Below are 13,756 nucleotides of genomic sequence, written 5' to 3'. Positions count from 1 at the left end.
TGGGATTACAACCCAGGTCTCCTGACTCCCAATCTAGTGCACTGTCTACTACTAAACTGCCTCTTGTTATCCCTAAAGACACCTGTTTGTTTCAGGAAGTGGTGCTGGTGATTAAAGAGGTAGCACATTTTGCCTTGGTCAGTACTGAAACAGTGCCCCATCATGCAGGGCCGGTGAAAGGATGTTTCGCGCCCTAGGTGAAACTTCCACCTTGCGCCCTCCCCAAGCCCTGCGGCAGCTCCCCGCCCCCCCGCCCTGAGGCAGCTCCCCACCCCCCCTCTGCCCTGAGGTGCCCCCCTTCGTGGCAGCTCCCCATCCCCCCTCCGCCCTGAGGCCCCCCCCCCGTGCCCGCTCCCCCCCGCTGCTGCTCCCCACCCCAGCTCACCTCTGCTCCGCCTCCTCCCCGAGCATGCCGTCTCTGCTCCACTTCTCCTGCCTCCCAGGCTTGCAGTGCCAATCAGCTGTTTGGCGCCGCAAGCCTGGGAGGGAGAGAAGCAGAGCGGGGCGGCATGCTCAGGGGAGGAGGTGGAGCAGAGGTGAGCTGGGGCGGGGAGTTCCCCTGCATGCCGCCACCCCCTCCTTACTTGCTGCAGGCAGCCTTCCCCGCACCCCCCTGCCCCAGCTCCCTCCGCCTAAATGATGATGACGACCAGGGCGGCCAAAGATCCGGCCGCTGCGGTCGCCGCCGAAGAAAATGCCGCCCCCTAAATGCTAGCGCCCTAGGCGACTGCCTAGGTCACCTAATAGGTTGCACCAGCCCTGCCATCGTGTCATGAGGGAGCTCAGCACTGCTGCAGGTGAATTAAAACTCAAGTATTTTGGGTGGGACTCAAAACTCTGGTCCTAGTCACGTATCGTCATTCTTAAGCCACAAACTGTGGTTTGTCAGAGCAGTAGCGTTCATCCCCATATATTGGGCACATTCTAGTTTGGTTACTAAATTCTGCCCACCTGAATTCCATCTGCTATTTCGATCAGAAACACCATTTCTCACTTTCTGTCCTTTGCATAGCGGGGCTGCATTTCATCCAGAGGCAGTTGTATTTTAGGCTTTGATTAAGTGATTTCTGTGCGTAGTCTATATACCAGATCAATTATGTAGTGCTTTGGGATCAGGGCCGGCTCCAGGCACCAGCTTGGCAAGCAGGTGCTTAGGGCGGCCACTCCGGAGAGGGGCGGCAGGTCCAGCTATTCGGCGGCAATTCGGCTGACAGTCCCTCACTCCCGCTCGGAGCGAAGGACCTTCCGCTGAATTGCCACCGCAGATCGCGATCGCGGCTTTTTTTATTTTTTTTTTGGGGGGTCCAAAACCCTGGAGCCGGCCCTGTTTGGGATCCTTCAGTATGAGAAGCAGGGCTATAAAGGGAAGATCATTATGAGTTTGTGGAGAAACCACGTTTATGTTTCATCTTACAAAAAATAAAACCGAGCCCTCAGTGAACTTTTCCGATTTCTTACTGAGAACTCCAAAAAGCTCCTTTTACAGCCTTTTAATACAATGAATCATTGAAGAGGGATTCATGTTTCAATTAGACAGAGTTCAGTAGGTTCAATCTAACTATTACATTGAAGAGCACTGTCTGGTTGCTGACTTACTGACTTTGAATCATCAGGAATTTAGGAAATTGTATCTGTTTTGATAAGTATCAACTTCTTGCATGTTTTATGAGTGTGGACCAATAGTTCTTTCACCAGGAGAAGACGACTCGATACTTAACGGGATAAAATGTAGAGGATTTGATTTTAATTTTTTTTTGGTAATGTGGAAGACCTTGCGCTAAATCCTAGTGCCACTGAAGTCAGTTAGGAAAGGAAATGTCCCCTGGTTGATGCAGCTTTTAAGCGCCACAATTGCTTATGTTTTAAAGAACACGGTGATACGTAAGTACTGAGAAACAGAAGATACTCAGTTGGTTCCTGACACATTAGATCAAATTTAACCCTGGCATAGATGAGGGTAATGCCATTAAAGGCTTACAACAGGGCTGAATGTAGTCCTTTCTGTCTGAAAATTAGGCTTGAGTGTAGCATTTCGAAAAAAAATGTAGAAAACTGCAGTGTGGTATGTTACAGTACATGACCTATATGCTGCTCTGATACGCCCATTCAGCAGCATTGGCTACATGGGTGCTAGTTGAGGACAAAATGTGGCCCTATGATTTTGCTCAACTAACTCTGAGTTTCTGCATATTGTTACATACCCCTGTCATTGGGCTGTGAGTTCAATCCTTGAGGGGGGCATTTAGGGATCTGGGGTGCAAAAAAAATGTTGGGGATTAGTCCTGCTTCGAGCAGGGGGTTGGACTAGATGACCTCCTGAGGTCCCTTCCAACCCTGATATTCTATGATTCTTCTGATATACATTAAAAGTGATTCATATCACAATAGGCTTTTTCCCAGCCAGCCATCAACCTTTGCTAACTTCCTGAAAATGAGAGATTCAGGATTTGTGCTGACTTCCCAAGGTTAAAAGAACAAATCCTCATAAATCCAGACATATCTGTCCTACCACCTGGGCATTTTCATGTTCCTTTGTAGATGGGATATTACACAGGACATGAGTGACCCCTGGCCTAGAGGTTATTACAGAGAATCAGATGTTCTCTTCTTAATACTCCATTGTCTTTGTTGATTTGTTTTTTTTTAAATCTCCCTGTTCAGTTTAAACAGCTCTCTCTTGACAGCTGATTCCTCTGTCCTTTCCAGTGACAAAGACAGTGTGTGCAGAGCAATGTGATGGACGTTGCTACGGGCCGTACGTCAGTGACTGCTGCCATCGGGAATGCGCTGGAGGCTGTTCCGGACCTAAAGACACTGATTGCTTTGTATGTTTGGGAGTTACCTAATCTCACTCATCCCACCGGCCACAGTGCAAGTGCTTAGCTTTAATCCATGAAATTCATGATTGTTTGGTCACCTTTAATTGAATTGCCTCTATGTTTCAAGCTTTCAGCTGCACATTTTCTCATTTCACATTTTTCCTATGACATTTACATTACTTATCAGCTTATATTACTCATTAAAAGATTTATGAGATTTACAAAGACAGATTTGGAGCCATTAATATGCTAATCTATGTGATTTTTATCTTTCATTTGTCTAAAATTAGCTTTTATAGATGGTGGGGAACTTTTATAGGCATTTGTCATTACATTTTGGGCTGAAGGGTTTATATACACACACACACACACACACATACACACATATATATCATGTATTTTGCTTTGTATATTTTTTGTCTGAAGTTTGAGAATACAATTTGGCTTCTTAGTTAAAGATGTTTTTTTTTTATGCTTCCCAGGCTGTATTTAAACAAATTCACCTATTCAACCGGGGTGTGCGTCTTAGAAGAAAGAGAAGAAAAATTGTTTCCTATTCACTAAAATCCAACTGCGCACAATACATCCTTTCAAAAAGAAAAAGGGTTAAAACTGAATTTTCTCAAACAGACATTCTCAATATGGCCAAATTCTTTCCAGATGCAGTCAATTAGTTGTGTAACTCAGAAAGCAGCCTTTACTCCTATTACCGTGGAAAGAAATTCATGTACCTTCATCACATTACCTCACAAAGATACACAGTCTGCTAATATCTTCAGTGGAAGCTGGTTACACACCTAAATTTGCCCTAGTAATTTCAGGTTAGGTTCTGAACTAACCTATGCTAATATACCAGCATAGAAGGTGATGTTTTCAGAGGAAATGGAAGCCGAACTCTTAGATCTTTTTGAAAATCTCTCTCAGATGGCATAAGGAAAGACCATTGTGCATGGCATAAGCTGTGCTAATCTTGTATATTTTATTTTATAGCCCAATAGATAGTATTGGACTGGCTAGAATGTATGTGTACATTTGCCTCTCTTGAATGGAAGCAGAACTATTCAACTGTGTCACAGACACACAAATCTTCTCCTTTAGCTCTAGTGGTAAGGGCCTGTACTTTGCAGTACACAGGTCTAGTTCTATCCCTGTCACCACTGTGAACTTCTGAGTGGCCTTGGACTGCAGCATTGTGACAGCCATCACATTATTGTTACTTACAGCAGCAAGCATCTAAAGCTGCCAACTGCAATCGGGGCCCTATTTAACACAGTATTGAAAATACACATAGTGGGCATCGTTCAAAGTTAACTGGAAGTCAGTGGAAGCCCTTATGTTGACTTCCATGGGCTTTCCATCAGACCCAATAAGAGACTGTCCCTGTCCCGCACAGTCTAACTAGACAAACAATGAGAGAAAGTATTATTACCCATTTTACAATTGGGGGACTTGTTAAGTAACTTGCACAAGGCCACTTCAGAAGTCTGTGGCAGAGCTACGACTTGATCCCATATCTTCTGAGTCCCAATCTGTCACTTTAACCACACACCGATCCGTCTTGAAGTGTTAGGAGGCCATGTATTTGTTACAGTATTATTTCTGTAACACCACAACGCACAGGAGAAAATGTGATTTCTACGGGCCATTGAACACTCCACATTTTTCTGGAGCTTCTCTCTCTGTAGCAATTATGGAAATGCCTGTGCTAAAAATCATGTTAGCACTTTTGTGCTGCTCCAATGTGAAAATACAAAGGGCGCCAGGGGGATGCCAGGGAAAATCAAAGCCTTAGTGTTCAACAACCTTGAGAACAACTCATTTCCTTCCTATCATGTGCTGGGCTAGACGTAGTACCCTTTTGGGCTATAGTGGGGGACATGCAGGGACACTGGATCAACGTCTTGGAGAAAATGTAGCTATTTATTTTTTAATTGAGATGTACATCTTGATTTTTCCCTATGCATTTTTTTCCCTTTCATATGCATCTTGGGCACGTTTAGAAACAAGCGCTGTAAGTTTTGCATATGTTAGTGAAACAATTATGAGGGTACACAAAGTTTTACAGTCATAAATTAAAACTTCCTGAGTCTTCTAGATTGGTTTTTAATAGATTCTTCCTGGAAAGTGTCATCTCTTTGAATAATGTATCGTCGGTGTGCCTCATTCTGATTATGCATTTACTAAGTCATCACCAGAGGATTGTCATGTTTGTGATGAAGTACTTGCTAAGACAACACTGGATGTAGAAAATGTGCTGAGGAAACAAAGTAAATTAGTATTTATTAATAAACAAAAGTACACTTCATGATGCATTAAGAAATCCTTTGGCACATTATGGCAGCCTCTCAAAGCCTGTAATAATATCCTGTCGTAAAAGTGTTTTTAATATTTGCTGGGAAAAGTTCTCCCATCCTTCTCCGCCCACTGGCATTCATTAATCTGTGCATTCACCTTTGAAAGCAAGCCAATACCCATCCTGTGGCATAGCTGTTTCATTGTATTTACACACACAGGTTTAATGATGTTCTCAGACCTGGGGTGAAAATAAATCTGGAGTGGAGACATGATTCTCCTTTTAGGGCCTGATCCAACCATAGAAGTTACCTTTATTGGGAGTTAACTAAATCAAATGCACTGATTCTGGTGAATTAATCCGAGAGCTGTAAAATTACTGCCTATTTTCAAATACATGGTTCTGACAAACCAAAAATGGCAGGTTCAGTTTAGATAGGCTGTCAACTCAAGAGGATCATGGGAACCAAAGAACTCCATGCAAGGCTGATGATTTCATCCCGACCCTCCCTGGTGAGCCCTGTCCCTTCAGCAGCACTTATATCCCCTTCTAGTCTTCTGGAGGAAGGGTATTACCACCCTCTCCCTTCCTGAAATCTTCAGGTATGACCCAGCTGGCCCCATCCTCATCCCATCTCTGTGATGCCTTCTTAGCATCTCAGGCCCTGGACTGAGGTAAGGGCTTTTAGAAGAGGCAACAGAGCCAGAGGAGCCTTGCTCAGTCCTGCTTCTGAATGTGAGAGAAGTGCCCTGAAGTTCCTCCCTGGGTCTGAGGTTGTGACTCTTCTTGCTAGCTCTTTGAAGAAGCAAGACAGAGAGAGGAACCAGCTGGCTATTTGCTGACCAGAAGGCTGTATCCCAAGGCCAAAGAGGTTTTGAGGCAATCAGGCTGCTGGAAGATCTATAAAGTGACACGGGAAGGCACAATCCTGTTGCCAAGATGGCCAACCGTGCAAGGAAGATCCTGAGGCAGGCTTGAGGTGGCCTCCACTGGCTCAAATTATTTGCATAAACCTTTCATGTAAAATTTGAAACCAGACATAATTTTTTCTAATTTAAGAGTTTTGCTATCAGCGTGTCTATCAGTTGTAACTGATACAATAGGCACGATACAGAATGGTAGAGAATGAAGAAATCAGCGTTTTCTCTAGGTTCAAGTCTTGCATAGTCAATTTATTTTTTTTCCCTATGTTCATCTACTCTTTTTATCCACACACCTGACTCCTCATGTGTCAGGGCCTTGTCCTCTGTCAGTGATGTATGGTGGAGCCTGAATATTGAGTCCTATTTTTCCTTCCCAGTGTGTGAATTAACTGACCTGGTTACATTTGCCACTTAGGAAAATGACCCCCTCCAGTGCTAGTGCACGGGAAATGCTTATCCTCATTGCTGTCTAATTGGGAGTTTCAGTCCCTCTGTTGAACTGTGCCATGAGAGATCAGAAGGTTGGCCCTCTACAGCACAGATTGTTAGTGTGTGTTCAGCCAGGATATGAACAGCATAAGTAGCTGTATGCTGTTGTCAAATTTAGAACTGCCTGTCAAGTTTGCCATTAGTTGATTGCTAATAGTAAGAATAATAATGAAAAAAATAAGGCTTCCCTTTTAGAAGATGTATTGGCATCAAGTTCCATTTAAACTGAAAATGTTCGTATGGGTTCAAAATGCATTGCTCAGGGCTTTGGACATATCCATGTCCATGTTAATTTTGGACATTATCCATGTTAATAATAATACCTTTGATAATATCTTAAGACGTGGCTAAACGCAGACAAGGAAAAAACAATGTATCCCATCCACTACAATTGCAACAATGCCTTTGTAGGTAATGGATAGTCAAGGTTCTGCTCTGAAGTAAGTCAGTTCAAAAGAAGGTATGACATGATCAACTTGCTTTCTTGTGTTGCAGGCCTGCATGAATTTCAACGACAGCGGAGCATGTGTCACTCAGTGCCCCCAGACTTTTGTCTACAACCCCACCACCTTCCAACTGGAGCACAACCACAATGCCAAATACACCTATGGAGCTTTTTGTGTCAAGAAGTGCCCACGTAAGTTACACGACTGCTTCCTTTTCCACATTGTCCTTGAAGTGCAAGTTGTGCAGCTCCGCAGGAAGAAAACTCTATTAAGAAACCATCAATAAGCAATGTTAAGTTTAGAGCTAAGTAAATAGTGTAATAGCTCCCGGTATGCTCTTTGGCAGTAATACCTTGAAGTTATATGTTAATCAAAGAGAGTTTCATTTTGGGATGCTGTTCTAAAAATGCCCTGTACTATGGCCAAAGGCGGGGGGGGGGGGGGGGGGGAAGGAGACTTAAGGGGCTTTCAGTTTTTATGATTAACACTTATTATGTTTATGTTCTTATTTGGGCTTTGGTAACCTTAGGAAGTATCCTTTATTGAGCGAAGCAGAAATCTGTACTAAATGAAAAAGATTGTATAAAGGTAGAAATTCTAGATTCAGTAACATAACTTGTTTATACAAATTATATGCACGATAGACATTAATTAACTAGGAGGATATTCAGACATTCTATTTCCCCAAAAAAGTCTAGTTAGTTCTGATCTTTCTTCCCCAAATTTAGAAATGAGTCACTAATTTTGTAACCCATCTTTTCCTTAAATTCAAGGGTTTAATAATCCACTATTCCAGTTTGGGGTTATCTCTAACTATAAAGATATACAGTCTTACTTTATACAGTACAATACAGATTATACAATACAAATTCTGAACACAATCCTTAAGGCATTAGGAAAAGCACTGAGGCATCACACTACCTAACATATTTTGACAAGGCTATTCTATCCTGTCCTGTCCTGTTCTATTCCAGTTCCTATACTGGGCCCATGACCAGGGTATCTGAGTTTTTTCAGCCATTTTCCCCTCCATCTTGCTACCGTGCATCCTTTGATGATATAACCAAATTTACAGTGTATACTAGTCTAAAATCTTCATTATGATGGAATTAAGGTGTCTGTTTCTTAAAGGAAATAAAACTTTAAAAGAATGCTGAAATTAACAAGGGAGACCACCAAGCATGACTCCCATAGAGGGTCCTCCTATTCCACTCTAGAAACTTCTTCCCTCCATTGAAACCCCAGGATTAGAGCTGGACACACTTATTTGCAAGTGATTATTTTAAGGATAATATTCTGGCAGTTTCAATTAATATTATTCTAAATGATTCATTCAACCAGATGTACCTAAGACCCACCTACTTTACCTTTGGTGCATTCAGGTGCCTACAGGAACTAAGAATCAACACAAATCTCTTCGTCTTCTTCTCTAAGTGCCAGGCACCTTTCTTTGACATTGTCTTCTCTCACATAACCATGTAGCTCTGTGTGTGAGAGAGAGCACATGCACTCATAAAAAAAATCCAAACAAAACACACACACTGCCCTGCACACACTTTTGCCCCTGGGGAGAGGATGAGAGAAGAACCATGAGACAGATATTAGTCACATTGCTTAATGCACTGCTGGAAAGCCCAGGGGATACTAACATGATCAGTGTAAAGACCTCTATAGACCATGTGGAGATTGGTGTCATTCCACCTGTAACTGGAAGGCCTTCTTCTTGACCTATAGGGAAGAGGGCTGGTTTCATGCTGGGTTGACACATGATATAGCCATTCAGTTTCATCTGCCCATGTTTGCAGAAAGTCCTGACCCTCAACCCCAGGCTGTTTTGCAGTTGGCTCGAGAATTATTGCAAATATTGTGCACAGCTCTAACCGTGGCATAAAATTAAGTGCAAGTGTAATGCCAACAGACCCCAGTCATCGGCGGGCGGGATCGAACCTGGGACTTCTGGAGCTTAGTGCATGAGCCTCTACTGCATGAACTAAAAGTCAACTGGCTGTTAGCTAAGGCTGTAGAGCAGACTCATTTTCTCTCTCTCCCTCCCTCTCTCTCTCTCTCTCTCTCTCTCTCTCGCGCGCGCTAAGTGGGCTAAGTGTCACTACTAGATGGGACAGAACATCACACCCAGAGGGTGTGTGGGTTACACAAGTTTATTGGGCACCATTAAAGTCTTAGCAATTATCACACTGTAGAATTTACCACTACTGTGGTATTCCATATAATTGCAATGGGGAAAACCATGATCATTGTGGTAACTCTTAAGAACTGTGACTCTTAATATCAAGTACTAAATTCTTCCACTGTTACTTACATTGAGTAGTAGCATACTCTAGGAGTAATGCCATTGATTTCAGCAATAGCTCCATTATGTTAATGGTACCCAATATACTTGCAGTCTATGGAAACAAAAGATAGCTGGCATATAGGATATTTTCCCCAAAAAAGTCTAAGATAACTCTCTCTCTCTCGGTAGTTTCAGGTATTTAAAATCAACAACTCTTCATTAGTTTTTCTTTCCACAGTATGTTTCTTCTCAAGGCACTATATACCAGGACACATGGGTATTGTAGGCATGCATGTGACTTCTGTTGAAGTCCTTCAGACAGATATCTATCCATTGCTGTTTTTTCAGTAGTTGGATTGAAAAGGGATGCCAATATTTTCAAAACATTTTTCAAAATAATATTGGGTAAAATTGTCATAAATGCTTGCCTACATCCTATTTTCAGAGGTAACATGGGCACTGAGGAGAATCTGTCTAGATAACTTTCAGTGGGACTTAGGCTCCTAATACTTAACTGACTTAGGAGCTCCTGAAAATCTTACCCATCATTAAAATACTCAAGGCAATAAATAACTTATATTGATTTTCAGAACCCCCAAAATTATGCCCCAATATAACTTAATATACTGGCTTGTTTTTGAGCACTGCACTATTCCTTTACAGATAACTTTGTGGTAGATTCCAGCTCTTGTGTGCGTGCCTGTCCTAGCTCCAAGATGGAGGTTGAAGAAAATGGTATAAAGATGTGCAAACCCTGCACTGACATTTGTCCTAAAGGTAGGTTATCATTTATTATAGCTTTGCTTGAATTTACTCTGCACTCTAGTAGAGCAAACAGGGTATTACTTTTAAATGAAATGTATTCATGAATAAGTTCTAGGATATCGGGTACTCTGGGCATCCACAGAACATAGAACTATGATGGCTGCCATGAGACGAGTATTCTAAAAGATAACGTAATTCAGGATTATCGCTAGACAGTGGTAATATAGTCAAAAGGCTCATTTCGTCCTTGGGAAAAATAGGGATAGTTTTTGGCCGTTTGACTGGAATAGACCTGTAGGTTTTTGTTGTTGGTGGTGGTTGGAATTTGTTAACATTCACTGGTTTGAAAGCTTCTCTGTTGGAACCTTTCAGGACCACTTCCAAAGCCCTGATTCTTCCCTACCTTTATTGTCATCTTTGTGGGATGTCCCAGCAACCTGCTAGTACAACTGCTGAGTTTCTGCTCTCCCAAAGCAGAGACCTGAGGTTCTTCAGCCTCCTCTCTGAATGGCTTTGAGAGACAAGAGATCCTCTCCTTTCCCTCCAGTAGCATTGATGAAATATCTAAATCCCTCCTCTGCCTCAACAGGAAGCTTCCAGGTGGAAACCTGAGTCACTTTGCCTTCCCAACAGCTCTGTGTCTATGGGAGACTTGAGGCTTCCCATGCTATGTGGAGGTTTCAGCAGCAATGGGAACAAAACACTGGCAATTTTCCTTACCACAAACCTGTGTCATAACAGGGGAGATGCCAGCTTGCTCACCAGACAGCTACATAAAATCTGGTCCAATCAGTAAACAGCTACCCCACACAGGGTGTCATGAAACAGACAAACACAAGGACTTCTGCCTTATGCTGATCAATACAACTAGCCTTACCACATTCGGAATTGAATGCAAAACTCATCTACACAACACAGCTTTCCTGCAACAGACACCTCTTTCCCACATAGGCACATGTGCATGTACACATCATTTTCCATTCAAGTTCTTACTCTGACCTGTTGGGAAGAAGGAGAGTAATTACTGATGTCGTTTGAACACCTGGGAGGGGCTCAGATGCTTTGCTGATCACTGCCACTGTTAGAGCCTAGTTAGGCAGGTAGATAGATATGTTGTCTTATTGTGTAATCTAGGGTACTGGATGTTCCTATGTGCAATGTATATCCCAGAGCATGCAAGGTTTGAATTAAGTGGACATAAGGACCCTACAGGGAAGTTTCTAGCACTGTTGCCCCCCTTATGAAAGATACAACAGCCAAACAATGATGCTAATGGCGTAAGAGTCTTTCCAGGCCCAGTTGGTATGTCAGTTGGATGGTGAGAGGGAATGAAGACAACATTGGCACTTCCTGCCTAAAAGTCTATATCACAAGTACTTAGCCATATTTTTCGAGCCTTGGGAAGTTTATCCTTGTGTTCATTTTGCGGGGCGGGCAATGGTTCTAAGTGATTCTTGTTTTACCAGAACCATTCTGCCCATCCCTGGAGGAAATGAAAGTTCAGGTGACTAAGGAGCAAACATTTATTGATTCATTTAATCGTGTTGCAAGTTGTTTTCATGGGGTTCTTGTTTTGGCAGCATGTGATGGCATCGGCACAGGGAGTTTGACGTCCGCTCAAACTGTTGACTCCAGCAACATTGACAAGTTCATAAACTGTACCAAGATCAACGGGAACCTGATCTTTCTTGTCACTGGGATTCATGGGTGAGCACTAACACATTTTTGCACAGTATGTTAGGGGGCAGGCTGCAGGACAGAACTAGCTGTGGACACTTCTGATTTATATGGTTGTAAGAATGCCTGACTAAATAGAAGCCCCGAGATAAATTGGTTTTCTGCTCGCTTTTTGAAGTGCTGGTACTGCCAGCTTGATTCTCACATTCAGCTTTTATGAAACAAAGGATAAGTAAGAAAGTTTGTGCTGGGAAAAGGAAACACAATTGGGTCATATGTTCAGTTTAGGAGACCCTGGCCGCTGGAGTGACAGCTGGTCAGGGATTGTGGGGAAGAGAACGGTTCACTTCCACTGATTTTCTTATCTTGAGCTAAAAATGGGCCTAATCTGCAAAATGTGGATCCAGATCTGAGGGCTGATCCTTAATTGATTGAAATGGCCATAGCTCCATGACAATGGCCTTGCCTATGACAATGCACACCAGCTGAAGAGCCGCCCCCTGGACTTTGAACATAAGATAAGATATGGCTGTGAAATGTGCATTCAAGTTTGTATTGCAAACACCCACAACGCTCAAGGGGGTTGTATCCAGTGTGTTTCGGTTCAGACATATCTGTGACTTGAATCTTTCCACGTGTGTATCAAAGGTTCAGAGACAACTGTAGAGAGAGAGAGAGTTATAAGAACCAAGGTTTCAGCTGGTTATATCTTGCTTAAGGAAGGTATACCAAAGAGTTAACCGGCACATTGGATTATGCTTTGGTGCCCCATTTGGTCACCATTAAAGCCAACAGTTCGCACTACTGATGTCACCTTGTATGAATGGGCATCATTTCCCAATTGAAATGCCTCCCGGGGAAAGAAGTTCTGTGTTTAGATATAGGTGACCTATACTGCAGCTAGCAGTTTTCTCACATAGTCTTCCTTCCATCCTGAAAGGATTATCTTTGGTAGGACAGAAACATGTTTAGCTCTCCTTTTTAATTCAGCCCTCACGTGAGCATCAGTCATCAGCCAAGGTGAATTAAGATGCCACCTTGGTGAGGTATAACAGTACCTATTATAAAGAACAAAATCCCACAGATAGATTAGCAGAGTCGAGGATGTGGAAACGTTGCTGTTATGACTATAAGTACTTCGCTGTTATGAGTATAATTTCTTTCTTTGCTGTGTGGTAACAACAAAAACTATTAAATTATTTCTGCCACTACATAGCTTTTAAATCGTTACATCAGATCTGTAGGCTCCTTAAAGTTTCCAGCATCAGATGTTGAGAACTGAGATCTAATTTCAGTTCCCATGCCAAATCGATGCTTGCAACTTTGCCACCGCATGGGGAAAGCATGGTTAACAACACTACAACAAAGGATCTGAAACAGAATTTTGACATGACTAATAGTGGTGGATTTTTCCACAGTCGTCCTGTGTGTTCTGGTATGTAGAAAAATCATAATGGCCTATATCAGGATGTATCTTTCAGACTGCCCTTAGGGGTGAGGCGAAAGAAGCCTGATTCCATAATATTTGAATTTGTTATAGGGGCCAATTGTAATGCACCGTCACCTACAGCATGATCCAGAGTGCATTGGGGTCAGCGTAAAGACTCCATGGGAATTGGATCAGGACCCTAGAGCTTGATGATGATAAAACAGGGAAATTAGAGTTTGACTGTGTAGATGGTCTTATCTCTCACAGCAGGGACTACAGTGTGAACGGTTAATGTAATAAAGCATAGGAATGGATAAAGAACCAGGTGTAAGTGATTCAAAGAAGTGCTGCTGCAGACTTGGGGAATCACTGAAGAGGGTCACCCAGGAGTCAATGGTCACACCTCACACATTCTAATATGTACAAATGACCAACCAAGGAGGCTGCTATAAATTTGTTAAACTCACATGACGGAAAGGAGGTTAGAAAACACAAGAAAGGCAGCAAGAAAAATGTAGAGGAGTCTGAACATATTGTAAAAAGCAACAGAGGGTCCTGTGGCACCTTTAAGACTAACAGAAGTATTGGGAGCATACGCTTTCGTGGGTAAGAACCTCACTTC

At 42.7% G+C, this 13,756-nt stretch overlaps 1 protein-coding gene across 1 annotated transcript in view; it reads left to right on the top strand.

The window, feature by feature from the left end:
* ERBB4 (erb-b2 receptor tyrosine kinase 4) overlaps positions 1–13,756 on the top strand; it is a 940,185-nt gene that overhangs the window by 691,555 nt on the left and 234,874 nt on the right. Inside the window, exons 6-10 of the mRNA XM_029910528.1 lie at positions 2,707–2,825; positions 7,020–7,161; positions 9,927–10,040; positions 11,609–11,735; positions 13,124–13,140. Of these exons, the coding sequence (XP_029766388.1) occupies positions 2,707–2,825; positions 7,020–7,161; positions 9,927–10,040; positions 11,609–11,735; positions 13,124–13,140 (519 nt within the window). The remainder of the gene's footprint in view (positions 1–2,706; positions 2,826–7,019; positions 7,162–9,926; positions 10,041–11,608; positions 11,736–13,123; positions 13,141–13,756) is intronic.

The sequence above is a fragment of the Terrapene carolina genome, unplaced genomic scaffold (assembly GCF_002925995.2).
Source record: "Terrapene carolina triunguis isolate 2854851 unplaced genomic scaffold, T_m_triunguis-2.0 Scaffold62, whole genome shotgun sequence".
Taxonomy (NCBI): domain Eukaryota; kingdom Metazoa; phylum Chordata; order Testudines; family Emydidae; genus Terrapene; species Terrapene triunguis.
Note: the sequence above shows the minus strand (reverse complement) of the source record. Positions and strands in the feature narration are given on the sequence as shown.